Source organism: Amyelois transitella, chromosome 12 (assembly GCF_032362555.1).
Source record: "Amyelois transitella isolate CPQ chromosome 12, ilAmyTran1.1, whole genome shotgun sequence".
Taxonomy (NCBI): Eukaryota; Metazoa; Arthropoda; class Insecta; order Lepidoptera; family Pyralidae; genus Amyelois; species Amyelois transitella.
Window position 1 is genome coordinate 1,989,086 of NC_083515.1, and position 25,987 is coordinate 2,015,072.

Here is a 25,987-nt window from a genome sequence, read left to right on the forward strand (position 1 = left end):
ATCTTAAATAGTTAACCAACTTAGGCAACCCGTGCTACATTATGAGATTCATCAAGAAGAAAAATTTATCATTTTATTTCTCTTCTCAACGTTAAATTACCTGACCATATCGGTGCGTAAATTAAGTGACGGCCTTTGACGTCAACCTTTGAGGTCACACAATTTGGTCATCCTAAAGATTACAAGTTGAAGGTTGATAAAACAAAATCAGTGAACAGGAAGGGCCATCATACGAGTAAATAAACATCTATTTTCATAATGTCCGCTAACAAGTAGCAGACGTTATAAAAATAACTTTTAAATTAACGACACAACAACCTAAAAATATTGAATAGGTATTATAGTTGACTGGAAGGCATCCCTAAATGGAATAAGTCTGCCTTTGTTTATTTTGTCTTACAAATTTATTGTATTTTGTGTTCTTTCGTATGTACAATAAAAATATTACAAACAAAGAAACAAATAAAAAAATTACGAAAGATTGGTTGCTTAGTATTTTAAGCCTTAAAAGTAACAAGAAGTTTTGATTAAAATTGAAATAGTTACAAAGGAAAAAGGGCTGTGTGGTTCCTGGTCTTTTAGAACGGGACACTTTAGAACGAGGGTCGCTTCGTGTTAAAACCTGCCTCACCCAATCATGGGCAAAAGGCGCACCCCGGGCTCCTCTCCAGAGAGGTGAGAATGTACCTAGGACTAAAGCCAGAACTCCAGAAAGAGAACGCAAGTTAAAGACTTTGTTTACATGCTTTATTTAGCTCATACGATTTGGATATTCCCATGATACAACTTTATACATATTATTATGTCATTCGTCATACATATCGGACGTTGTGTGTGATGCAATATTACTTAAGCTTCATATAATTGATTTCGGCCAATTAATTGGTCCCATCTGTGCGACGACAATAAATTAATTGCTGACAATGATACGTGCGCAATGTGAAGCTTATTGAGGTGGTCATTGATGACATAGTTGCTAAATTAAATGCTTTGTGCCCAAATGAATATCTTTATCAGCTATAAAATTAATTGATTAAATTAAACATTACTTGAGAAACATTTCTTGAACCCACATCAGTATTAATATATATTAGTATAAATTATTATTTCTTTTAGAGTTATCGCACCACCCATACATCCATCTCAGTTTGATCCGAAGATTCGTCTGGCAGAAAATGCCTTGTGGCATTAAGTCCTCCTGTTGTATATTTTAGGTGCATTAAGTTTATATAAATGTAGGTTACATTCAAGGTTAGTAATATTACCTACAAATTTGCTAGAATAACCATAATTTAGCTAAACCTAATTGTCTCAACTCAACTGTCTGGCTATTCTCCTGGGACGACTGTCGAGTTGATAGCTAATGCGAGTATTTTTAAGTCAGACATGCTAAAAATACGATTCACTAACTCCTTTAAACTGTCCCAGCGAATTCCAAAGAATTACAGTACAACACAAAATTCTATGACGATTGTGAATCCAACCAGCCAGTATCATTTACTAGATAACATTCAGCCGCACAAATCTGCGATTATCATGCCAATTCATGTCTATGGCTTGGCTAATGCTATGGCGGGATCAATAAATTGCCATAGGATAGCGAGTTTGCGATAATCTGTGATTCATACTGAATACTGGCCGGTTATAAAGCTATAGTCATATTATGCTAGCTAACTCGCAAAGATAAATAAACGGTTTCAAGCGTCTATTCCAAATTTACATTTCAGAGTAGAAAGGAATTATTGTGTAAATAGGATAATCATTTGGCTTTCATATTAAATTACAAATGAAATTTAGATAATGAGCTTTATGTAAATAAAATCTTGTTATAGTCTGTTAAAACCAACACAATAAGGGGACAGTTTCATATGCTTCTTTTAGTTGTTTTGATGAATATGACAAAAAAATCTTGAATTGTAGTCGAATGTGCAAAGGTTCAATCTTTAAGTTATTATAGAATACGAGATCAAGAAAATATCACAGTGCCTTGAAGCATTGCATTAACCACAATACCACCTCCACAAGCCTCGCACATGAAACGGTTGCTACGCCATACACGTCCATCACGAACACTTCAATCACCACTGGTAATTCGATACGTTTTATCATCGTAATGCAATCGCATCGTGATGACTCGATTGGCGCATCGGGAATGGGATTGCCGTCAGTTTTCTCACTTGAATTAATTTCGCAAACCACATTTCAAACTAGGAAGAATCGATTGAGTGTTACGAGTTTATGTTACCATATCATCTATGTAACTCAATATCTCACAATAAAAGTGTTGTGCCGTTTGATACTCTACACTTTAGAATAAGACGTCTCTATTGATATAAGGACTTTCACCATGTCTAAAAACCGATATTCAAACTGTAGTAGGTTTACCCTTTAACAGGGTCATGAATACAACACGAGTATTTCATGCGAGCCAATGAGCAATGAAGAGATGAAAACCGCCCTGCCCCTGTAACATTATGGCACGCGCGACGCCGTTTTTATAGCGCGATGACGTGAAACGAGCGATAGATTTCCGCTCAATAAAGGCCCTAATAGATTATTACTTCAATTCATGGTAACATGGAACTTCAGACGAGACGCTTACTTAATAGATACAAAAATTAAGTGAATGACATCAATATTACAAAGACAACAACATACCTAATGTAAACAAACATATGGCGACAGAAACTGAAGTCTTCCTGGAACCAACAACAATGGTATGCAAGCTATCAGACTGTCGGGCCGGGACCTCGCCCACGCTAGTTTACAGGCGATAAGGTTCGCGATTCGCAACTGTGTTTAGTCAGAATTCTGGGTCTAAAAGAGTAGTGCTTTGAGAATGCCCAAAACGATTGGCTTTTTAGGATTTCAAGAAAGTCTATTTGTTAAGTCATACATTTCATCACGTCTTTATCCCTTACGGCGTAGACAGAGCCCACAATCTTACTTACCAAAGTCAAACGTTCAAAGTCAAAATCAAACGTTTATTTGCCAACTATGAGTCATAAATATAATACAGGTGGTATGTATAATTTTGCTCGTATCATAGCAACTCGGTGAGTATTGCAAATGTAGTCAATTACAATAATAATGACTGATAATTATTTTACTTATATAAAACAATTTTGATTTAATTTATTAATTTTAAAACTTTATACATTAAATAACAGTGTAGATTTAATTTATTACTAGTAAAAAATATATATATATATATATATTTAACAATTCCCATTATTCATTAAGATTAAATGTCTAATATAATCAACAATAATTTCAATTTCATTACATGCCAAGGTATTCTTTAATAGTATAGTAATTTTTTGAAAGAAGACCTACTTGCGTAACGCAAGTCTGTTATTATACTCATCCAATTCTTTGCTTCTAACTAATATTTTACAACTGAAATAGTCATCTTATTTTTAAGACATAAACTAACGTCCACAAGTCTATCCAGTTCAAATTCCTCAGAGCAAACAGAGTTAATAACATTTATAGAACGTCATTGAGCAGCCGAGGGGGAGTTGATTGGATTTCCACCCTCCTACTAACCATAATAAATTCTAGACACCCGGTGGTACACAAACTCTGGTATTTGTTACTAGTGTTAATTCATTTCGTGATGCTGAAGAATTATGAGGCATTCCTAATTGATCCATTAATAATTGAGACGTATATTGCTTGGCGAGATAAAGATGGAAATTTATCTTCCGGTAAAAACTAACGTTTCCGCGGGATTTGTTAAAAAGCAGTATTCTTTTGTAAGTGGCGCTTAATTCGCGCGGGTTCTGCTACGGGTAAAAGCTAGTTTGACGTAAATACTTGCAGCACAGAATATCAAACCCGTAAAAGACCAGCCGTTTCAATATTTAACATCACACAAAGCGAAAAAGAATTACGTTTGCCCACCTAGTTGGCCAACTCCTTCAATTTGGCAACCGACGTAAGGGCCTTTGGCTGTACATCGGCGATATTCCTTTTCAGCTGCTGCCAATTTCAAACATATTCCCAAGTTTTAATAGGGAAAATTGAAGATATAAAGGGAAAATTGATTGGAACTGCAACAGCCAGTAAGACCTAGCTACGAAAGTACTAAAAAAAGTAAAGTAAAAGTACCAAAGTTGGTAATGCTCTATTTGAAATATGTTATTTCCCTCTAAACTCATAATTTTATAGTATAGTACACAGTCGTTAACGTAAAACATTTATAAATTTGTACCAGTGGCAAATATCAAAAACCTATTGAAACTTCACCAAAGTCAAGCAAAGAATGCAAGGCAAATTAAGCCAGTCAGCGTACAAATGGAGCCATTCGGGATTCTTCGCCGCTTTTTCAGCTACATTAACCCAATTCCCACGTCGTTAGTGTCTCCATGGAGACTGTATCTTGTGAGCTTTAGGGTCGTTGTACACATTGGCCTCAAAGGCCGAAGCGCTAACTACGAGTAACGAGATACATAAAGACCGTGCTTGGAACTTAATGAAGGTGGGTAGTCAGGGCTCTTAGGGGCTTCACAAATATTGAAAGGAATATGTATCGCCCATCAGAGCTCTCAATCAAACACATATCAGAACCAAAGAGATGAAGAGGGAGAAGACAATTTTGAGTGCAGCCCACTCATTTGTATAAATCGAGGTTATGAGTGCTACCCGCTATACTCATTTGCAAATCTTTACATTTAGTAGCTGAGCCACGAAGATAGAGTAAGGGACGTTATCTGGCACTATTAAGACCGTTATAAACATTAGCCAAACCCGACCAATCAGGCCGAGACAGTAAGCCAAGGAGATAAAACGAGATATCATTGGAGGTTACTAAGATCTAATAAGATTAAAGGTCACGGGCTGTTAAGGGCGCTATATTTTTTGGGCAACCCTCTGATCAAGGCCCAGGCTAAAGTAGGAGGTGATGCTTCAATGTGTATAAGCTTTATATTGGAAACAATTCTTATGGCTCTTATTTATTAAGGGTCAATGAACTCTCCAATCTACTGCATATTAACGGTTTCGAATGTACTAGAAATAACCCCTCGTAGGCCGCAGCTTGGGAAATGATAGTTTACAATCTGGTCAGCTTGGTCTGTTAGCTAAATCATGATGCTTCGGCTAAATTTGACAAGTAGTTACTGCTAGTCCTGCTGTGTCGTTTTCAAGAAAACTTAATAATGGTTACAAAAATCTGTATGCACAACAAAAACCACTAAAAATATTTCATAAGCATATCATAACTATATGAGGAAGAAGATACTGAAACAGATGATATCCACAAGGATATTGGCAATTACCACAGGAGCAAAAGAAAAAACTTAAACCTATGCTAGCTACAGATGATTGTAGCTAGCATAGGCATAAGTACCTGCAAACATTTGGGTCATAAGAGCAACAGAGATCGAAAGAGGTTATCTGCGGTTATCTGAGCATTGCAATGCTTGTAACTGCAAACAATTCGATGCTGATAACTTTGTTTGTGCAAACAATGCAAAAATTGTGTCAGGCGAGATAGAAGAAATAGCTTTTTAGACAATAAAGATCCCATATAGCCATGAAGCATTGCTTAGGGAGGCAAAAGGGACTGTTAGTATGTACTTCGAAGCTGTAATTTTGCACGTTAGAATAGAACCAGTCCAAGGCTTTCACGTAGTTTAAAAAGGCGACTAAGTAGTAAGCGTTTTTTATCTAGTGCAATAACTACGACCCAAACAGTATAACTTTGTATAAGGATGCCCTGTTAACAACGTTTCCGAGATTCGACGGAAGTGGCTTCATGTAATGCACATAATTAACCTACACGATGGGTAGTTTTTAAAGCAGGTCCTGGTCCTCGAATAAATACAATCCTATCCAGGTTCCTACCCATGGACTGACGAAAACAATGTCTTGAACCTTTGGAATTATCGTCACTTTGACGTCACTGAGAAATGATACGGCCAGGATGGATGGATGAAAAAGGTTACTTACTTGTCGACTACAAGTCGATAACAACGGATATCTGCGATATCAAATCTGACCTTTGAGGTTTCATCACAGTGTTCACTCGGCCGTGGGAAAACCACGCTGAAAGTTGATGAAAGCATCTAGTGTCACATTACATTCGGTTGGTGAGGTGAGAGGAGTGATCCAATAACTCTGGCTTTACTTACAACTAGATATTGCCATCAAAAATTCAACCTTTTTTATTCTTTATTATAGGATACTTCACAACATTGGTTGACGTCAAATAAATTACTTAAAACTAAGTTTACTGCCACTTTCAAAGCGTCAGTGCAGAAGAAGCGGTAACAAACTGCACTGCAGCATTTTCTTCATTATGGTTATTGCCCGTTTCGCGGAAATTTTGAACTATCCTCCTTAATACTCCCCAATACTTTAAAAAGAATATAATTTCAGATTCTTACGGCCAATAAATTTGGCTATAGACCATGAACATCAATCTAGTATCACACCCGGTTTCATTTTTATGTTTTCCATGCACATAATTCACAACTCTACAGTTTTTTTTATATATAGATTTTATCTTTATACGCTGGATAATTTATCAATGGACAAATATTTTTCCCGCCACGTGTTTCACAACGTTGGCATTTAGTTTTTACGCAACTTGTAAGACACTCGAGGCTGAACCGTTGACGTTTTTAATTCTGGTTAAATCCTCATTACGAAATTGGCCACTTATAATTAGGGCTCAAGTATTGGGCTCGGTATTTTCTATCTATCTACAATTTATCAAAATAGTAGATTTACATACATACATATAATCATGTCTACATACCTTGCGGGGTAGACAGAGCCAACAATCTTGAAGACTGAATGACCACGCTCAGCTGTTTTGCTAGACAATAAATATATCACCAATATAAATGGCAAATTATCACAGTCATATTTGTAAGACATATATATCAGACATGAATGAGCGAAGTATGGCATGGTTCCGACGTTCAACTACTAAGAGTCAATCAAGGGAGAAACTAGAATTAGGAACGCACTTTTAGTCGATAGTCTAGCTACCAGACACTGTGTATTGTATGCCTGTCAAGATAAAAATAAAGACATATTATTTGTGTGTGCAAGACTTTAACCCAGGACTTTTGGCCGCCAGTTACGGCAATATAACGTCACAGACAGAGACCCAATCGTGACCTTTTAAATATTCCTCGCTATTATTGCTACGGCCGATCAAGGATGTTTGCTATTGATTAGCGATGTTTTATCGTTTGGTCACATGTACAGTCAACCGCATATCAAGTTACCTGCATTGAACATTTATAACGCGGCAATAAAGCCGAATTTGGAGTGAATTTGGGTAGGTTAATACGTACATATAACCATGTACCAATAAGTGTTGGTGATTCAATAAGTTTAAAGCTATAAATATCATTTTAAATGTGATCCGTTGAGTTAACGATGATCTAATACGTATTGGGAAATGGAGGAATCAATCAAAATGACATTAAACGTTTTGATATTGAATTGTATATGAGATACTCCAAGGCGGATTAGTAGTATTTTTTTTTTCTTAGCATGTAAAATAAAGTGTCAAATGCTGACATTAGCAGATACCAAGCTCTAAGACCTAAACCATTAGCTAAAAATGCAACCAAGGAATACTTACGCTCTATTATATATGAGACTATGAAATCAAGCTGACTTTGCTCCAATTTATTTTGGGTTACCAGACCCAGTTGCATAATATTATTCATCAAAACTTGCAGTCAACAATTTTCTCCGCCGTTTTTCGAGACTCACTCACTTAAGGATCTATTGGCTCATCTAGGAGGTCAAAGGCTAATTAGGATAAAATACCTTAATGTCTGAAAGAGATGAAGAAATTATAGTACGATATATCTACTTACGCTGGTATATTTAATTAAAAGCAAGTTATAGAGGAAGCACATAGTCCAGGTAAGTACAGAGAAGTAGGCAAAGTCTAAGATACATCGTACTTACTATCATTCCTTCACCTCTGTAGCGGGAGCGATGTTTTCGGCTCGACCGCCACCAAAGGGAAGATCTTCCGCCAGGCTAGGTGTTATGCCTGGGGAACCGCGGCTCCCCAGAAATATAAATATATAATAATAACAAATATTTTTATTTTATGTTCAATAATATTTTCTCTCTTTTCTCCTTCTATCTTCTGTAGGAATAACTAACTTTGTAACTATACTTCCTACACCTCCTTCAATGGTGACCCCGACGTGATGTCGCCACAATTTCGAAAACCTTAGCTCCGGCGGCATCGAAAAAGAAAATAGTTCGAATTTTTAAATTTTCGAAACATAACCCCGTGACGTTTCCACATAAAACTCCAGTCGCCCCCGCCCGTGACTCACATAGCGGGGGGTGACCAATGGCAATAACTTCACCCCTATTTATGCACCCGGGGGCGGCCTTGGAGCTTGGGGTGTGGTAATTAAGGAGCTAACGCGATTCGGGGTGTTATTTCGGGAACTGTAGTGTGCTGTGTGACGTAATATTTGTTTGTCTGCGACACAGTTCCGGGCTCTTGATGCTAATGGATGTGAGATAATCACATCTGGGATTAATTCTGATTATTAAATGACATGTGAGAGAGTTTTTACTCTAAAATATTTTTTTTCATTATCACGTGTATGGAGTCTGTATTTACGGCAGGATTAATGTACAACATAGTCCCCTACATTTATTAAGAATCGCATTAGGACGAATGGACGAATAAGAACATTCTCATCCATGATGCGTGTGTGATTTTTTTAATTAAGAAAAAGTATTAAAATAAATATTGTTAATATTATACCTATCTTATTTAAAATATTTATGTTCTACCTCTATGTGTGCCTGAAAAAATACAAACAAATTACAAAGTTTATGCAAACTAATTTGAACTACAAACATCGACCTATTCATCATTTGTCAATCAACATGAGACCTTGGAATAAATTTAAATACATCAATTTTACATTAGATTAAGATGTATTTTGCATGACCTACCCATATAATCAGTATTCTAGTCACAACTAATGCAAAGCAATCAAGTTTGACATACAAACTGGCAACATTTACATGATAATGTAAAACGGAATTGTGATCATCGTGAGTCATGATCATGCGTGTAAACAAATGACAATAAGTTGTTGTGAAATTCATACAAAAAAAATTATTGAAAGGATGTAAGTACCTACTCCTTGAAGATGAAGAGAGAGGTATAATTTTTCATACATACTAGCTGTTGCCTGCGACTTCATTCGCCGACAATCTCAATACAAAAAGCTGACCCCCCTGTATTAATAACAAATTTTTGTTTCAAAGTTCATAATAAAAGTCTTTATTGCACCATAAGAGTAAAACATACAAAACAGGTACAAAATCAGACTCATCACTAATGCAATCTCTTCCAGTCCATTTACAAAGGTACCTTTTACAAGAGTAACCAAAGATTGATAACACATCTGAGACAACTGCATTAAAATCGGAGCAATAGTTTTCGTATTGTGCAAGTACAATCAAACAACCAGGCAGAAATTCTAAAAATCACATTCAGCTACTGTTGGTCTTATAAAGATCTCCCATATCAATTTTTTGGAATATTCATACATACATACATATAATCATGTCTATATCCCTTACGGGGTAGACAGAGCCAACAGTCTTGAAGACTGATAGGCCACATTCAGTTATTTGGCTTTAAGATAGAATTGAGATATACAATATATTTCACATACATATATTGGTCAGTTACAATTTTATTATAGGTATGGATAATGGGTGTAGGTTCCTTCACTTCATGAGCAGATAGTAAAGTGAACAAATGGAAAAGCTTAGAAATTCACATAGGCAATGGACTTAGTGAATACTTAATGAGGCATTAGTCTTGTGACTACTGGCACTGTTTATATAAGTATAGCAGTGAAAAGAAAAGAAACACTATGAGTTCCAATAAAATATATATTTATAGTTGTTGTAAGTAGCTATAGCTAGAAATACAAGTGATATTTAGAAATCAAGGGAGGCCTGTCTTGGACTGGACTTGATTTTGATGAATTAATTGTGGAATTAAATTAAAGTGCAAAATATTGTCAATTTTTTTGCAAAGTCAAGAACAGTCATAGCTTATTGGAAGCAAAATTATTTAAACTGATGCTACTGAGACATACTTTGCTGGTTTTTTGGTTTGTAAAAGAAGAATCTCCTTTCTTAAATTGTCAAATTTAATTTAACATATAAATTACTGAACATTTTTAAATTAAATTTGAAACTTAAGAGTTAGATACCTATTGGAATTTTATAGCAAGATAAACCTATGTGCTGCTTAGTTTAAGTATCAGACCAAACTTTATACAGGTTTTAATACGACGATCAATTATTTTATGTTAAATGTGTACAAGATACAGTTATAAGAATATCCCTAGGATCTATATAATATATATGAAAAATAAACATGACTATTTGAACTGATCGTTATTGCCAATTCTAAAGTACCAATTAATAATGATATTTTGCACGAGTGCTTTCATCCCTCTGTCAGGAGGGAGGGCCTGCCGGGCCCATCCCGCATGATAAATGCAGAATTAAATGCCTTGAACTCTTATAAGATTTAGCATTGAATATCAAAGACATAATAGTCAGCCTAGTCATAATGATAATAACTATGAAATGTCGATAAATACCTCTTGAATCTCATAAGATGTGGAACGCACGAAATCAAAAGCCAAAGGGACAAATCCTTGCACAACCACACCAACTAAAATTCTACGCAAATAAAACACACTGTCACAAACAATCCACTTAGAATAAACGGCAACTCAGCACAGTTATGGTATCATAAATTAATTATGTCATAAAACGTCCAATAACTCGAGTTGTAATAGGAAAAATATTGCATTTCCCAATACAAAAAATATATAAAATCCCGCACAACCTCCGCCTCAAAAATCTTTACAAAACTGAAAATCTTCGTAGAGAGCGCCACCGCTGCCGTTGTTGCTGGCAGATTGCTAGCGCTTGCGCTGTCAAAAATTATAAGGGTAGGTAGGCACTGAGCTGGATCTAATGCAGATTTCAATTCTTGGTGATCCACTCAAGCCGGTCCGACCTTGAAACCGCTTGACCGGCGTGGCGAGCTCGATGTGATCAGGATCCGTGTGGTTTCTTCTGTATTTAGCGTAAACATTGATCTATGGATCAATAAATAATATTTATACGTCAGAGCATATTTATGAAAAAAGTAGGCTGTCTACTGTCCTGTCACTGTCAAAGACGTCATGTGAGTTATTAATTTATTTTCCCGAAATGTTTTAGTTGGTTTTTAGAGTTTCTTCAAGTTTGAATTTCTGATTTAGGTACTCATTTCTATGATCTATTTTCGTAAGTTCAATCAAATTTAGTTCAATTTATATTCTATTTCAGCATTCAGCATGGTAGAACAGGCAAAGCGAATAATTTTAGTCCTCTCAGGAAAAGGAGGTGTTGGGAAATCGACAGTCAGTACGCAATTGGCTCTTACTCTGAAAGAAAAAGGCTACAAGGTTAGATTTTGATGTTATCAAATATATTTAAGTATGTGCTTTTTATACGTTCAATTAAATGTAGGTTAAAGTCACTCTCATCTTTAGGATTATCATCGACCATGATGAGGGTAGACCGAGAACAAAGTCAACAGCAATGCGAGAGAAGTTGTCTAATTCAGAAGCTGAAGTTAGAAGTGGCCTTTTTAAATGACTACGCGAATGTCCAAAATAACCTAGGAATAATTTCCCTTTTATACAAATCAATATTCAGCTTCTTCGATTAAATTTTGCCAAAAGCAAGTTAAGTGCTTTTGTAATGAGAAGAAAAGTTTTTATGTAGCGAGTTATTTTCCAGGTTGGTTTACTTGACGTCGATTTATGTGGACCAAGCGTGCCATATCTTTTAAATTTAGAGGGTAAAAATATTCACCAAGGTGATGAAGGATGGATCCCAGTGTATTTGGACAAGGAGCAGAAGTTAGGCGTTATGTCTATTGGCTTCCTGTTGAATTCAAGGAATGATGCAGTAGTCTGGCGAGGGCCAAAGAAAACCTCCATGATCAAGCAATTTCTAGAAGATGTTTGCTGGCAAGACATAGATTACCTCATTATTGATACACCCCCTGGTAAGTTCCAAATGAATAATTAGTATTTCTAAGCTTATGTTGGCAGATGGAGAATGGTTGGTTACATATAAGTCAATTTTACTATAACATACATTATCTCCTTTCTTTTTTTTGATCTGATTTGATATTCGTTTATATATTTTACTGCTATTACTCGCCTATCTTACCATGCTCACTTTTTTTGCCTTTTACGCCTTGAGTATTGATTTAGTATTGATTTAGTTTTATTATTTTTGCGCATTAATACTCATAGCTGGTAATTAGTGCCATACATATCATGAAAAAAGTGATAAGTGATATGATAAGATATTTCTGTGTGGTTCACGGCACCAATACAAAAAAGAATAGGACCACTCCATCTCTTTTCCATGGATGACGTAAAAGGCGACTAAGGGAAAGGCTTACAAACTTGGGATTCTTTTTTAGGTGATGGGCTAGCAACCTGTCACTATTTGAATCTCAATTCTATCATTAAGCCAAATAGCTGATTGTGGCAATTCAGTCTTTTCAAGACTTTTGGCTCTGTCTACCCTGCAAGGGATATAGACGTGACCATATGTATGTATGTATAAGATATTGATGAGACAAGAGAAAACACTAATTAATGTTGAGGTTTGCATTAGTCGCAGTATCAATAAATTGTAATTTCTAATGTGGGTTCTATTTATACTATTATTTACAGGAACTTCAGACGAACATATTACCATTATGGAGAACCTACGTAAATTCCCTCAGTGTGCCGCTATGATTGTCACTACACCGCAGGAGGTGGCCATTGAGGATGTCCGCAAAGAGGTCACCTTCTGCAGAAGAACTGGCATTCCTATACTCGGCATTTTTGAGAATATGTGTGGGTGAGTTAATTATTATTATTTATTTTGAATACCTTAGCAGCTTAAAGCTAATGCATGTTTATAACACTGCTTACTTGTGCAGTACTTATGACTATACTAGTTAGGATAATTCATAAACATGCTGTTACCATATAGCAAAATTAAATTAACAAATTTAAAAGGGTTTTTGGAAACTCCCACAAGAGCATAGTCCAAGAAAAACGCAAGAATTACCCTTTTTTTAAAAAGAACTTGCAATGGCAACATTGATAAAGGTTCGTGTAAGCTATACCTATGAGTGCTTTATACAAGTGATTCCCTTTCATATCCTCATCATAAATTATCTTTCAGATATGTATGCCCCACGTGCAGTGAATGCACAAACATATTCTCAAGTGGAGGAGGCAGGTCCCTGGCTGAAATTTTCAAGATACAATTTCTGGGCAGTGTCCCGATCGACCCCCGTATAGGCATACTGGCCGGGAAAGGGGTAGCGGCTATAAAGGAATTACCGGAATCGAGGACTAGCAAAGTTTTTAATGATTTAGTATCGTTATTGGCTAATAGTACTGGGAATGAGGATTCGTAGTTGTAAGTTAAAAAAGATGTTCCAAAGCATTTCTACTATCCATAAATAAATAAAAATGAGAAAGTCTATCCGTTGCGCGCTTGTAACTTAATTTTTAAATTGTTCGCTGATTTTGATGATATTTAATTATCAGAGGTCAGAAATAGGCTAACTTTTTTAAATTCCCATGAGCGCGCCCGAAAACCTCGCGCAAAAGTTAATTATTTAATAACATTAGGGCATGAGGCTCTTCCAAAGTGATTGTTGATACTTTAGGTCATTAGTCAAAAAAGCTACCCAATCAAAACAAAAGATCACCTGGTTGATTCCGGGCCAGGATATCTCGGTCTGTGTAATTTGTGACATATACATATATGTATTACATTATTTATGGTTCATACTGTATCTTTACAAAGTCTGTGGTTTTTACTATCCCAGACCCTTAGAAAGCTGTATTAGAATCCTTTTTTGAGAAATAAGTATTATAGTAAAACAAGAACAAGAGACCCATGAGACATTGTTTGTACAATACCACTGATGAGGACAACTAGTCCTGATTTATAATTTTTGACGAAATAAAACTCTGGACTTGATACAAACTACCACACTTACGGGCATCTATAACTACAAGCATAAAAAATTAAGCCATAGCAATATTGTCTTGCTGTAAATTGAATTTGAATTTGAATAAATAAATTTATTTATTATTTATTTATAATGCAGCATATGGTATTATCGCATAATGATTTTAAGCGTAACATTCTTTCGCACAACTATTTGAAACATAATTAACCCAACCTTACAAAGCCTTAAAGTTAATTATGCCATTTACCCATATGCCAAAAATTAATTATGCCTTGAGATCTGTTATTGCCAACAATAGGACAAATAATTTATGCAATAAAAAGTGGCCCCAACACTTACACACGTCGCTGGAGAAGCCTTAAACCTTTATGACCTTAAGTGTTTTAAAATGTATAGATCATGAGGTTTCTTATGTTATGTTTTTATATGAAGAAAATAAATGAAAAAATATTTTATCGCATGTATGACATTCCTATTCCTATATTTCATTGTTGGGTAAAAAAAATTGATTTTGGTACGAGAATTGTGTAAATAAAACTATTTTTGTACACATTTAATGTATTTTATTTGCCACCAAACACATAGGTAAATATGCTATAAATGCACAAATTTATATAAATCTAAACATTATTTAAACCCCGATTATTTAGAATAACAATATCTTGTAAATAAATTCGATTAATTTTCATATAAAATTGATTTAAATAGATTATACATTGTATAAATAAGTCGACATTATAAATTCATCCAAAAACTACATAATAGGTATATGTTTTGGATAAAATTTCCACATTTAAAATACTTACTTGAAAGTCAATGACTTGTATAGAATTCTATGGAATATGTAAATCTTCATCCAACAAACAATATTGAATGGAAATTAAAACAACTAAATGAAGCTAATGCTTGGGCTTCATTAAATGTTGTTCCGAATTCTCAAGAATCAATAAAAAATATTTAAGAAAAACAAATATTAATAACAAAATATCTCTTAACAATCAAAATAGTAGTACATTTATTTAACAAGTCATTTTTACTAGAACAAAAATAATTTAATCTAATGATACTCCTGATAAAGTAGCTTCCTTCGAAATGTCATTAACTAAATAAATTATATATATTTGGCACAAAAATCACATTCATACTTTTGGAAAGAAATATTTTTATAGAACTACAATTTTTTTTAATACTTACTTTTGGCAATCATCAGATCGTATCAAATTCGGCTCCATAAACAAGCCATGTCAAATCCGTAGACTTGAGAGGAACATATAGTTAGGTCTCTAGGTCTCATATGGACCATAAGAATAATACTCAGCACATAAGATGAACTAAATGGTGGAGGTTTGAAAAATGTTGCACATTCTCCGTACCTCTTATTTATACTCGTAGGGTCAGTTCACACCGGAGACAAAAGCGATTCGACAGTATAAGAGCGACTTAAAATTTTATTTTAACAGCGCTGTATTAATAGTTTTAAACTTTTAGTTGCTATATCGCGTCTTGTCTCTGGGCATAGGTCAAATTAGGTGCCGCGCGTGTGTACCTAGTACACTCCTACAGATTAATAGATACCTATGTATTTATCACTTAAAATATTTACTTTCAAAAACTATCATCATATTGATACTACACACATCATGTAGGTATATTATATATTTATCTAATATAGGTATATATACTACCAAATAAACTCGTATTAACGAAAACATTAAACATCCTGACATACTATAAAGGAGTACCTACCCAATTATTTTTCTTCAAATTTATATGCTAACACACTGAACGTGACTTAATCAACCTATTTTCATATCAAGTTTATACTTCTTAGTACATTCTCTAGTCTATATTCTAAGCTACAGACAGAAAGACGGACATAATAAAACTAAGGTTTAGTTTAGCCTAAAGTACTACTTAAAAACCCATAAATTAGACCTACACGAATCTCCCAAAAGGATGTCCGTGATACGGACAGGATATTTGATATCTCCTTACCTAATTAAAAAAAATACTACATCTTAAATTTATAAAAGAGAACATTAACTGTCTGATATACCGACACACAGCTCACACCACTGGGTATAGGTGATTCGTAATTTGGATGTAACCTACAACTACAAGCCTTATGTAGTTTAGGGATGCACTAAGAGAGGGAGGAATAAAGATATGATCTTTCTTCAGGCTGTTGTGGTATGCCTGGGGTACCCAATCGGAGATAATCTGCTATTGGTTGATGCAGTATCTTACTTCGCTGTGATTGGCTTATGACGTGTGACGTAGAAATGTAGCCGCAATAATTTCTGACCTTTCCACTTGACTGTACTTTCTTAAAATCTATTGATGTTTGTCGTTAGCCCCCGCTATAGAAAAGGATTAAGCAATATCATACAGAAGTTAAGGGTGATAACTGAAAATGAGCTTTTTTGTACTCTTTGTGCAAAAAGATCGCTTTATGACCATTTCGACTTACTTCAGCACACCTGTGTTAGTTTTAAGGATTTGTTATTGTATTATTTGTATTATGTCTGTCGAATAAACGTTTTATCTATCTTTCTAGAGGGACAGTTAAACAGATTTTGTAGAGTCAAGAAAGGGAACATTATTAGGGAAAGTAAACGCGAGAGCAGCGCACTCCTCCCATGATTCAGCGACGATAACCGAAAACTTGATATAGTCATGTACTTTCTTAGAATAGTCTTAAATCCATCATTAAGTCATACATACAGCTGAACGTGGCCTTATAGTCTCAAGACTGTTATCTCTGTTTTCCCAGCCAGGGATATAGACGTGATTATATATGTATATATGTATTATAGTGATTCTTCGTGTCAATTTACGCAGTGCCCACAGGTTGATCTTCGTTGATCCACATGAACTGCCTGATCTCATCTTCAGACGAGGGACAGCAATGTGGCGGCGCCTTTTGAAGTATATTGCGCAATTCCTGTGAAGAGATTGTATTTTAAAAGTTTGAGAATGAAATTTTAACAAATGTTAGATATACATTAATGAGAATTTTCGTAATTGTAACATGTTTGTTTGTTTATTTATTTATTCATAATTGTAACATTTGCAACGGATAATTGGCATCTAACAAGTGGAGTCAATGCTCAAATTCTAATTCATTTTTTTTTATTATTTCTTATGGGACATTTCAAAACCACACTTAATAATTGTCATATCTTTTGTTTTATTTACATTTTACAATATTAGTTTACCATTTTTTTATTCATTTCCAAACACCTTGGTGATACTTACAATACTAGAAATGTCCGGGATTCGTTCTCGTGGAAATTTTTAAAAGACTATAGTTTGTCTCCTTATGTAGTACTAGAGGCCGCCCGCGACTTCGTCCGCCCTAATCCCTAACCTATCAACCCCGCGGGAACTCCGGGATAAAAAGTAGCCTATATGTTATTCTGGGTCTTCAGCTACCTACATATCAAATGTCATTGTAATCGGTTCAGTAGTTTTTGCGTGAAAGAGTAACAAACAGCCATACTGACATCCTGACATACTCACAAACTTTCGCATTTATAATATTAGTAGTATAAGCGTGCACTTGACCTCAATCTGTCTGCAAACAGTAAGATGAGGCCTAAGTTAGTGGACGTAAGCTCAAATAGTGCCTATTCACTCTTTCCTTGTAAATCATCAAATCAAGAGAGGGAGAGAGAATACTTTCGACCTGACCTATCGCCATATCGTTAACACATGCGCACTAGCGTTTTGAAGCGTAAATAAAGGCACACTTGTACGAACCCCGACTACATCGAACCACTTGTCCTTCTGAAGCCGTCCTGGTATGGACCGCCTCAGTTTCTGCGGAAGATAAGGGGAATATGGCAACACAGTGTATTAAGGCCAGTAGTGATGCAGATCGATGGGTCACTATCGATATCGATATATGCATCAAAAGTAATTTATCGATTACATTAAAATATGGTAATACGTTGAAAAGGTATCGACAGTATTACGCCGATAACTATCGATAGTTTGACATCACATAAATACCCCGACAAGCTTTTCAAGCAAATTTAGAACAAATTCTACCTATCAATGATTAGGAAAGTTGACTGATAGTGAGAGGCGTAATGCGTCTAAAACAGCAGAGGTACAAACGGCGTTTTTAGGTCTATTTGTTGTTTTTACTTAAAGCTTGTCAGAACATGTTATACCTACACTGTTGACCATAATACACTGTGGGAGCACACAATACATGTGTTGATTTACAAAGGAGCGGTGAGACGGCTTCATTACTTTCCTATACGCTCAAATTTTCATAATAATATATGTATTTATGCTTAAAAAAACAGAGAATTTACATATTTCGATACAAAGTTGATTTTTCGCCTAAGTTAATCATGTCCAGTCTGTTAGTTGTGTTTTTCTACTGTAGAACCTTAATAAATAGAATGGAATTTAATTTATCAACTTAAAAATCATCGAAATGCATTTTATTATTTAAAAATGAAAGTATGAATGTGTCCAAAAACTTGAGCGTGAAAGGAAGATAGTTTAACGCAGTAGATTTCAACTGATACCAATAATAAGTTCCATATTTCATTTCGCGATTCAAATCACCTATGTATAAAAGTGTATATATAGCTTTAGATTTTTAGGACAAGTGTGCGGTCGGACTTTGTAACGCGCTAAGCGAATCACACAAAAACACAAGCCTATGAGCATATTCACTGTATATAGACTTATATCAACACTACGTATCGTACCATCGTACTTGCAATTTATTGAAATATAAAAAATAATATTTGCGGTTTGACATAACAATAAATCCAGAAGGTTTTACTTACCTTGTACATCATTTTTAATAGCCATAAAACAGCTTTATTAATTGGTAACAGTAAATACAACATTTCGCTTTCCCGGGGATCGAAACCGAGATGTTGAGATACAGTTCATTTATTTCTTAATTGTGCTGAGAGAATAGTCAAATTATTTTTTGCCGATAATATCGATAGTATTATAAATATTTTATCGATAATTTCCCCATCACTATTCTTACAAAAAAAATATATTTTAATAATACTAAATATAAAATATAGAAGTTATATATAGGTAATACAGAAGCCAAAAGCTATCAAACTACATAGAAACAAACAAACAAACAAACTCACTTTCATGGCGTTTCTGTTTGTCTGCGCAGCCGCAAGATGGTTCACCACCGGGCCAGGGTAATCCTTGCCGATCACGCAGTTGGCACGCTCCTGAACGTCTATTGGCGCTTTCCAGGGCTCATAGCTGAAAATCAAGGATATTTATATTGATAAAGAACGAAATTTCTGTATGATGAACGAAATATAACCCCACATAAAGTTCTCTGTCAGACCCAATGGTTGACTGGTAGATAATGCTTCCAGCATTAAGTCCGCCAATTGTGCTATACATTTGTATTTTGTGCAATGACTTTTAAATAAATAAATATTTGGCCATGATGGAACATAAGAGGAGGTATTAGGAGGAGGGAGGAGGGGTACGCCCTTGACCATGGATCCTGGATTGGGTGAGTCAGGTTTTTACACGAAGCTACTCCCGTCTGACCTCCGCAAACTTTGCAGGTGAACCTGAACCTGTATTGGATCATGGTTAGGTTGCGTGAATGTGCAGGTTTCCTCATTTTTTTTTCCTTCCCCGTAAGATCATCTGTTAGCACTTAGGTATAGATCCCCTGTTAACAATAATATGGAAGACAGATAGCATACTTTCCACTGTAACTTCCTGGCTCGCCAACTCTTGACGTGGTAGAGGCCAAAGGGACCTGAATTAACTCAGATGATTTCACACGTACACCAGGGACATTTTGGACATTGTCACGAGGATGACGACCAGAGAGGGCGTAATTGAGACAAATGTGCGGAGGATGATGACTAGGGCGGCGCAACTGAGCCAAATATCATACATACATATTGTCACGTCTATGTCCCTTACGGGGTAGACAGAGCCAACAGTTTTGAAAAGACTGAATGGCCACTTTCAGCTTTTTGGCTTTGAATCTCAATTCTATCATTAAGCCAAAATGTACTCACATGTAGTCGACGGGCATCACGCCAGCTCCGGCACGAGGCGGCGCTCGTACTTAGCGCGTTCATACGCACGTACTTACCGCGTTCAAACAAACAAACTCTTCAGCTTTATAACATAAATATAAGTATAGATGACCAAATAGCACCCACATGTAGTCGACGGGCATCCGCGCCAGCTCCGGCACGTAGCGGCGCACGTACTTAGCGCGTTCAAACGCACGTACTTACCGCGTTCAAACAAACAAACTCTTCAGCTTTATAATACAAAAAAGAATAGGACCACTCCATCTCTTTCCCATGGATGTCGTAAAAGGCGACTAAGGGATAGGCTTACAAACTTGAGATTCTTTTTTTAGGCGATTGGCTAGCAACTTGTCACTATTCGAATCTCAATTCTATCTTAAAGCCAAATAGCTGAACGTGGCCTATCAGTCTGCTCAGGACTGTTGGCTCTGTCTACCCCGCAAGGGATATAGACGTGATTATATGTATGTATGACCAAATAGCACTCACATGTAGTCGACGGGCATCCGCGCCAGCTCCGGCACGTAGCGGCGCACGTACTCCCCGCTGGGGTCCAGCCGGCGGCCGAGCCGCACGGGGCACGCGCACTCGCCCGAGTCCAGCAGCGCTTCGAACGCGGACGAAGACACCCACATCCAGTTGCCGGCGCACACCGACCTGATTGTTGTGGAAACTACAGGTTTGTAACGGGAAATAGCCTATGCTGTTGTTGAAGAAATAGCCTATGTTGTTGTTGTAGATATAGCCTATGTTGTTGTTGTAGATATAGCCTATGTTGTTGTTGTAGGAATAGCCTATGTTGTTGTTGTAGATATAGCCTATGTTGTTGTTGTAGATATAGCCTACGTTGATGTTGTAGAAATAGCCTATGTTGTTGTTGTAGATATAGCCTATGTTGTTGTTGTAGATATAGCCTATGTTGTTGTTGTAGAAATAGCCTATGTTGTTGTTGTAGATATAGCCTATGTTGTTGTTGTAGAAAAAGTCTATGTTGTTGTTGTAGATATAGCCTATGTTGTTGTTGTAGAAATAGCCTATGTTGTTGTTGTAGAAATAGCCTACGTTGCCATTTATAAATAATGAATGTATTATGCCCTGTGGTTCCCGGCACAAATATTGTAAATATTCCCCCATGGGTGTTGTAAAAGGCCACTAAGGGATAGACTTATTATGTTAAGATTCTTCATTTAGGCAACTACAGGTTTGTAACAGGATTTTCATTGGTACATTTCCTTGATTATTTTATTCGGGAAGGACAAATATTGAGAAGACTCATAATCACTTGCTAAAAGACTTACGTCTGCCTGACTCTATCTATTCGTTATGGTTGTAGATCAGAGTTATATAATACATACATACAATTAATCACGACTATATCCCTTGGGTAGACAGAGCCAATAATATTAAAAAGACTGAAAGGCCACGTTCATCTGTTTGGCTTAATAATAGAGTTGAGATTCAAATAGTGACAGGTTGTTAGTTCGTCGCCTAAAAGAAGAATCTCAAGTTTATAAGCTTATCCCTTAGTCACCTTTTACGACATCCATGGGAAAGAGATGAAGTGGTCCTATTGGTGCCGAAAACCAAACGGCACAGTACCAATAGATGGCGTTAAATTCGCGCCGGACGAAACAACGTGTCAAAAAAACAGTCCAACAATTATCGACACTCACCAATCAGCGTCCAGCAGATACTTAAGGAAGTGATTGAGCCCGTGCTCCCAGGACAGCCACAGCGTGCCCCTGGTGAGGAAGGACGCGACGGTGTTCCTCACGGCGTGGTGCAGCCAGCCCTCGGTGCGGAGCTGACGCATAGCGGCGTCCACGAACGGGAATCCGGTGCGACCCTCGGTCCATCTACACATAATAATGTTTGAAAATGTAATTTCTAGTACTACTACTATACAGAGTGACTTATAATTCAACTGCATAAATTTAACTGTTAAGTGTACTCATTTAAAGGATATTTAAAAACGTTAAAAGAAAAATATCAGTTCATATTTCAGAAAGTACGAAAAAAATTAAAGTATCAAAATCCACGATCCTAAATACGTCATATCACCCCGGCCGGCGGAAAAGCGACGCGTAAGATTCAGAGGTCAACGACACCATTCATTCTCATTCATAAATAATTTATTTTTCAGACATTTATTTACATGTTTAGTTTTAATTTGTTTTTGTAGTATTGGTCTGTATTAAAGCGTGTGACGTAGTTTTTGAGGGTATTTTAAATGTGAAAACGATGACGTTTAATTTAAATAAAAATAGGCTCAAATGGCTCAGAAGCATAGGTATAGTCTATTTTTAAAAGGATGCAGTTGTTTTAAATGTCACCCTGTATAGATTATAAACTCCTTTCTAGTGTCAGCACACAATATAAAGTAGTAGTTACATAACGGAAAAATAAACAGCAAACCTTTGCAGCTCATCCCCCTCAGGATTCCTCCAGGGGATGTCCAGACAGATGGGATTCCCCGCCATTTGACCGTAGTTCGGGTTGTTCACGCTCATCGTGTAGAAATACTCGCGCCAAATCAGCTGACCTGAATTTTTTTTTCAATATATTTATTTTATATATATATTTATATTTATTAAACTAGAGGCCGCCCGCGACTTCGTCCGCATGGAAACCCTATCAATCCCGCGGGAACTCCGAGATAAAAAGTTAAGCCTATATGTTATTCTGGGTCTTCAGCTATCAACATACCAAATTTCATCGTAATCGGTTCAGTAGTTTTTGCGTGAAACAGTAACATACATCCATACTGACAGACTCACAAACTTTCGTATTTATAATATTAGTAGGATAAGTTTTTTAAGGTTATGAATTCAAGTAGTTAAGAACCCCAAGGTTTAAAGGTAAAAAAAATACATTATAACTAGTGTTACTACATAATCTTTTGTGTTTATGGCAAACAATCTCAAAAAAAATATATACACATACATTCATATAATCACGTCTACATCTCCTGCGGGGTAGACACAGCAAACAGTCTTGAAAATACTGTAATGTAAGGCCACATACAGCTGTTTGACTTGATGATAGAATGGAGATTCAAATAGTGGCAGGTTGCTAGCCGATCGCCTAAATGAAAGTATCCCAAGTTTATAAGTCTATACCTTAGTTACCTTTACGACATCCATGGGAAAGAGACGGAGTGGTCCTATTTTTTGTTATAATTGGTGCCTAGAACCACACTACATCTATCTATCTTATATATAAAATTGTAGTATCAAAATGTCCGTTCCCGTACTCCTCCGAAACGGCTTAACCGATTCTCATGAAATTAGGTGAGCATATTGGGTAGGCCTGAGAATCGGCCAACATCTATTTTCATACCCACAGAAATGCTTCTAGCATTAAGTCCGCCAATTCTGCATTACCTAAATTTGTATTTTGTGCCAATTGTACTGTACATTTGTTTTTGTGCAATGAAGTTAAAATAAATAAATGAAACCTTACCCGTAATGAAATGTGTGGATGACAGCCGACCTTGGTGCACCTTGCGGAACAAATCCTGAACGGCCCAGTAGAACCTGGAAAACATATTTGACATTTTATTTGACAATTGAGTCGACACCTTCAGTCATAAACAACAAACGAACTTATAAATATATTTAAACGAACAATTCTTGTATATATATACAATCAGGACCTCGGAAACGGCTCCAACGATTTTTAAGATATATAAACATTTTAAAAACCGCGTTTTATGAAACTATATCAGCGCCATCTCTGGTAGACCGAGCAAAGCTCGGTCGACCGGGTACTATATATTATATAATAACTTATATATATATTATTATACTACGAAAAAATAATAAATAAATAAATTACGGCGAATGAGCTGGCAACCCGTCACTATCTGAATTGAATAGAATAGAATAGAATAGATTTATTTTCAAAATTACATACATACATACATATGGTCACGTCTATATCCCTTGCGGGGTAGACAGAGCCAACAGTCTTGAAAAGACCGATAGGCCTCGTTCAGCTATCTGGCTCAATAATAGAAGTGAAATTCAAACAGTGGCAGGTTGCCAGTCCATCGCCAAATAAAAAGAATCCCAAGTTTGTAAGCCTGTCCCTTAGTTGCCTTTAACGACATCCATGGGAAAGAGATGGAGTGGTCCTATTATTTTTTGTATTGGTGCCGGGAACCACACGCACGCACTTCGATACAATATATGAATTAAACGAGATCTATTATTTCACCACGGAATAACAACAATAGAAGTGGCAAAAATAAATATTATATAGAAAAAAAAAAAATATTTACCTCCTGACAGAGAGGCAGCCGAATCGCAAAGCGGGGCTGAGAGATATAGGCGGGCCGAGGAGATCCGGGTTACCGTGTGTAGGCAGGTATGAGCCCCTGTAATTGTTAGAAAATTAAAAAAAGAAAAACATTTGTCAAAAAAAGAACAACGTAATTTGTCGTCATAACTACCTTCTTCTTCCTCCTGGCGTTAGTCCCAAGTTGTTACATCCTCACCTTCCAAATTCAAAATTTAAATTCTTTTGTTTGTTTGTTTGTTTGTAATATCTTTATTGCATATAAATTTACACAGTAACAAGAAAATAGTACATAGTTATAAAAGAAACAAATCACTTGCAATGGCGGACTTATCTTTTTTTTTTCATTCATTATTATAAGACATTTCAATATCGCTTAATAATTGTCATAACTTTTGGTTTCACAACATTGGTTGACGTCAAATAAATTACTTAAAACTAAGTTTAATGCCGCTTCAAAAGCGTCAGTGCAGAAGAAGCGGTAACAAACTGCACTGCGGCATTTTCTTCAATAACGTCAACTTCAGAATTATCCAAATTTAGAACAAAAATCTCTCTGGAGAGGAGCTCGGGGTTCGCTCTTGACCATGGATTTGGTGAGTTAGGTTTTTACACGAAACGACTCCCGTCTGACTTTCGCAATCTTCGCAGGGGTACTAAAAGGCATGATAACTTGCATACATCACGCCCCTTTCTCGGAAAGATAGGCAGAGACTACATCATTCAATTTGCCACGATCCCTGCATACTTCTTTGCTTCATCCATAATAATATATATGTATGTATATTTATTTAAAAAAATGTGTACTTATATTATATATCCTATAATGTTAGCCATATTTAGTTTTTAGATCATAATTTTTTGGCATTCTTCTGCAAAGCTGGCTAGCTCTTACATTACATACATATAATGACGTCTACATCCCTTGCTGGGTAGACAGAGCTAACAGTCTTGAAAATACTAATAGGCCACGTTCTGCTGTTTAGCTTAATGATAGAATTGAGATTCAAATAGTGACAGGTTACTAGGCCATCGCCTAGAAGCGCTCAAAAGAATCCCAAGTTTATATGCCCTTAGTCGCCTTTTGCGACATCCATAGGCACGAGATGGAGTGGCCATATGGCACTGGCACCAATAATATCCTTTTTTTTTATTGGTGCCAGGAACCACACGGCACTTTGCTAGATCTACATATCTACACTAAAAAGAGACTAGAGAACTGAACTGAATTACCTGCAAAACGTCTCGTATTCAACATTCAGCCGCTGTTCCATTTGTTTCAGCGCCGCGGTCTCCCCGCCCACCCATCTTATCATACGGATGTCCTCGTTCTCGAGAAAAATACCTAGGTCTTCGGGTTTTGGTACCTAAAAAAATCCGATATCCAAATCAGATAAAATTGGACTAAAAATAAATTTCAGTTTTTATGAGTAGAAACCTCAATGTCTCCCTATTTTTTTGCAATTTTCAGCAGCAAAAAAAAACAAATAAAAATCACGTTCACACAAAACTTCTGTCAATTCATATTTCTCCA

General features: G+C 36.2%; 3 protein-coding genes across 11 annotated transcripts in view; 1 reads left to right on the forward strand and 2 right to left on the reverse strand.

Annotated features, from left to right (window-relative positions):
* Positions 1–10,944, reverse strand: part of LOC106142600 (protein tweety) — a 62,906-nt gene extending 51,962 nt beyond the window's left edge. For all 3 annotated transcript variants that reach the window (XM_060946929.1, XM_060946930.1, XM_060946928.1), the window contains exon 1: positions 10,638–10,944. The gene's annotated coding sequence lies outside the window, so the exon portion shown is untranslated. The remainder of the gene's footprint in view (positions 1–10,637) is intronic.
* Positions 10,945–11,216: 272 nt separating this feature from the next.
* On the forward strand, positions 11,217–14,621 carry LOC106142187 (cytosolic Fe-S cluster assembly factor Nubp2 homolog). Of its 3 annotated transcripts, none has more exons than XM_060947008.1 (5): positions 11,217–11,233; positions 11,384–11,495; positions 11,833–12,103; positions 12,786–12,957; positions 13,288–14,621. In XM_060947008.1, exons 2-5 carry the CDS (start codon positions 11,385–11,387, stop codon positions 13,523–13,525), a joined length of 792 nt encoding a protein of 263 aa, XP_060802991.1. In that variant the 5' UTR covers positions 11,217–11,233; position 11,384; the 3' UTR covers positions 13,526–14,621. The 3 variants fall into 3 exon arrangements, with proteins under 3 accessions (XP_060802991.1, XP_060802990.1, XP_013199329.1); XM_060947007.1 differs by lacking the exon at positions 11,217–11,233 and adding an exon at positions 11,241–11,309; XM_013343875.2 differs by lacking the exon at positions 11,217–11,233 and adding an exon at positions 11,245–11,309 and having other exon boundaries at positions 11,377–11,495.
* A 43-nt stretch (positions 14,622–14,664) lies between these two features.
* The window catches only part of LOC106142593 (cryptochrome-1), a 29,515-nt gene continuing 18,192 nt past the window's right edge, over positions 14,665–25,987 (reverse strand). For 4 of the 5 annotated variants that reach the window (XM_013344406.2, XM_013344407.2, XM_060946825.1 and 1 more), the window contains 9 exons: positions 25,687–25,820; positions 24,437–24,532; positions 23,617–23,690; positions 22,570–22,696; positions 21,828–22,010; positions 20,644–20,811; positions 19,225–19,348; positions 17,852–17,911; positions 14,665–17,033 (listed from right to left, as the gene is read on the reverse strand). In XM_013344406.2, the coding sequence (XP_013199860.1) occupies positions 16,923–17,033; positions 17,852–17,911; positions 19,225–19,348; positions 20,644–20,811; positions 21,828–22,010; positions 22,570–22,696; positions 23,617–23,690; positions 24,437–24,532; positions 25,687–25,820 (1,077 nt within the window). In that variant the 3' untranslated portion in view covers positions 14,665–16,922. The remainder of the gene's footprint in view (positions 17,034–17,851; positions 17,912–19,224; positions 19,349–20,643; positions 20,812–21,827; positions 22,011–22,569; positions 22,697–23,616; positions 23,691–24,436; positions 24,533–25,686; positions 25,821–25,987) is intronic. The other variant, XM_060946823.1, reaches the window with a different exon arrangement.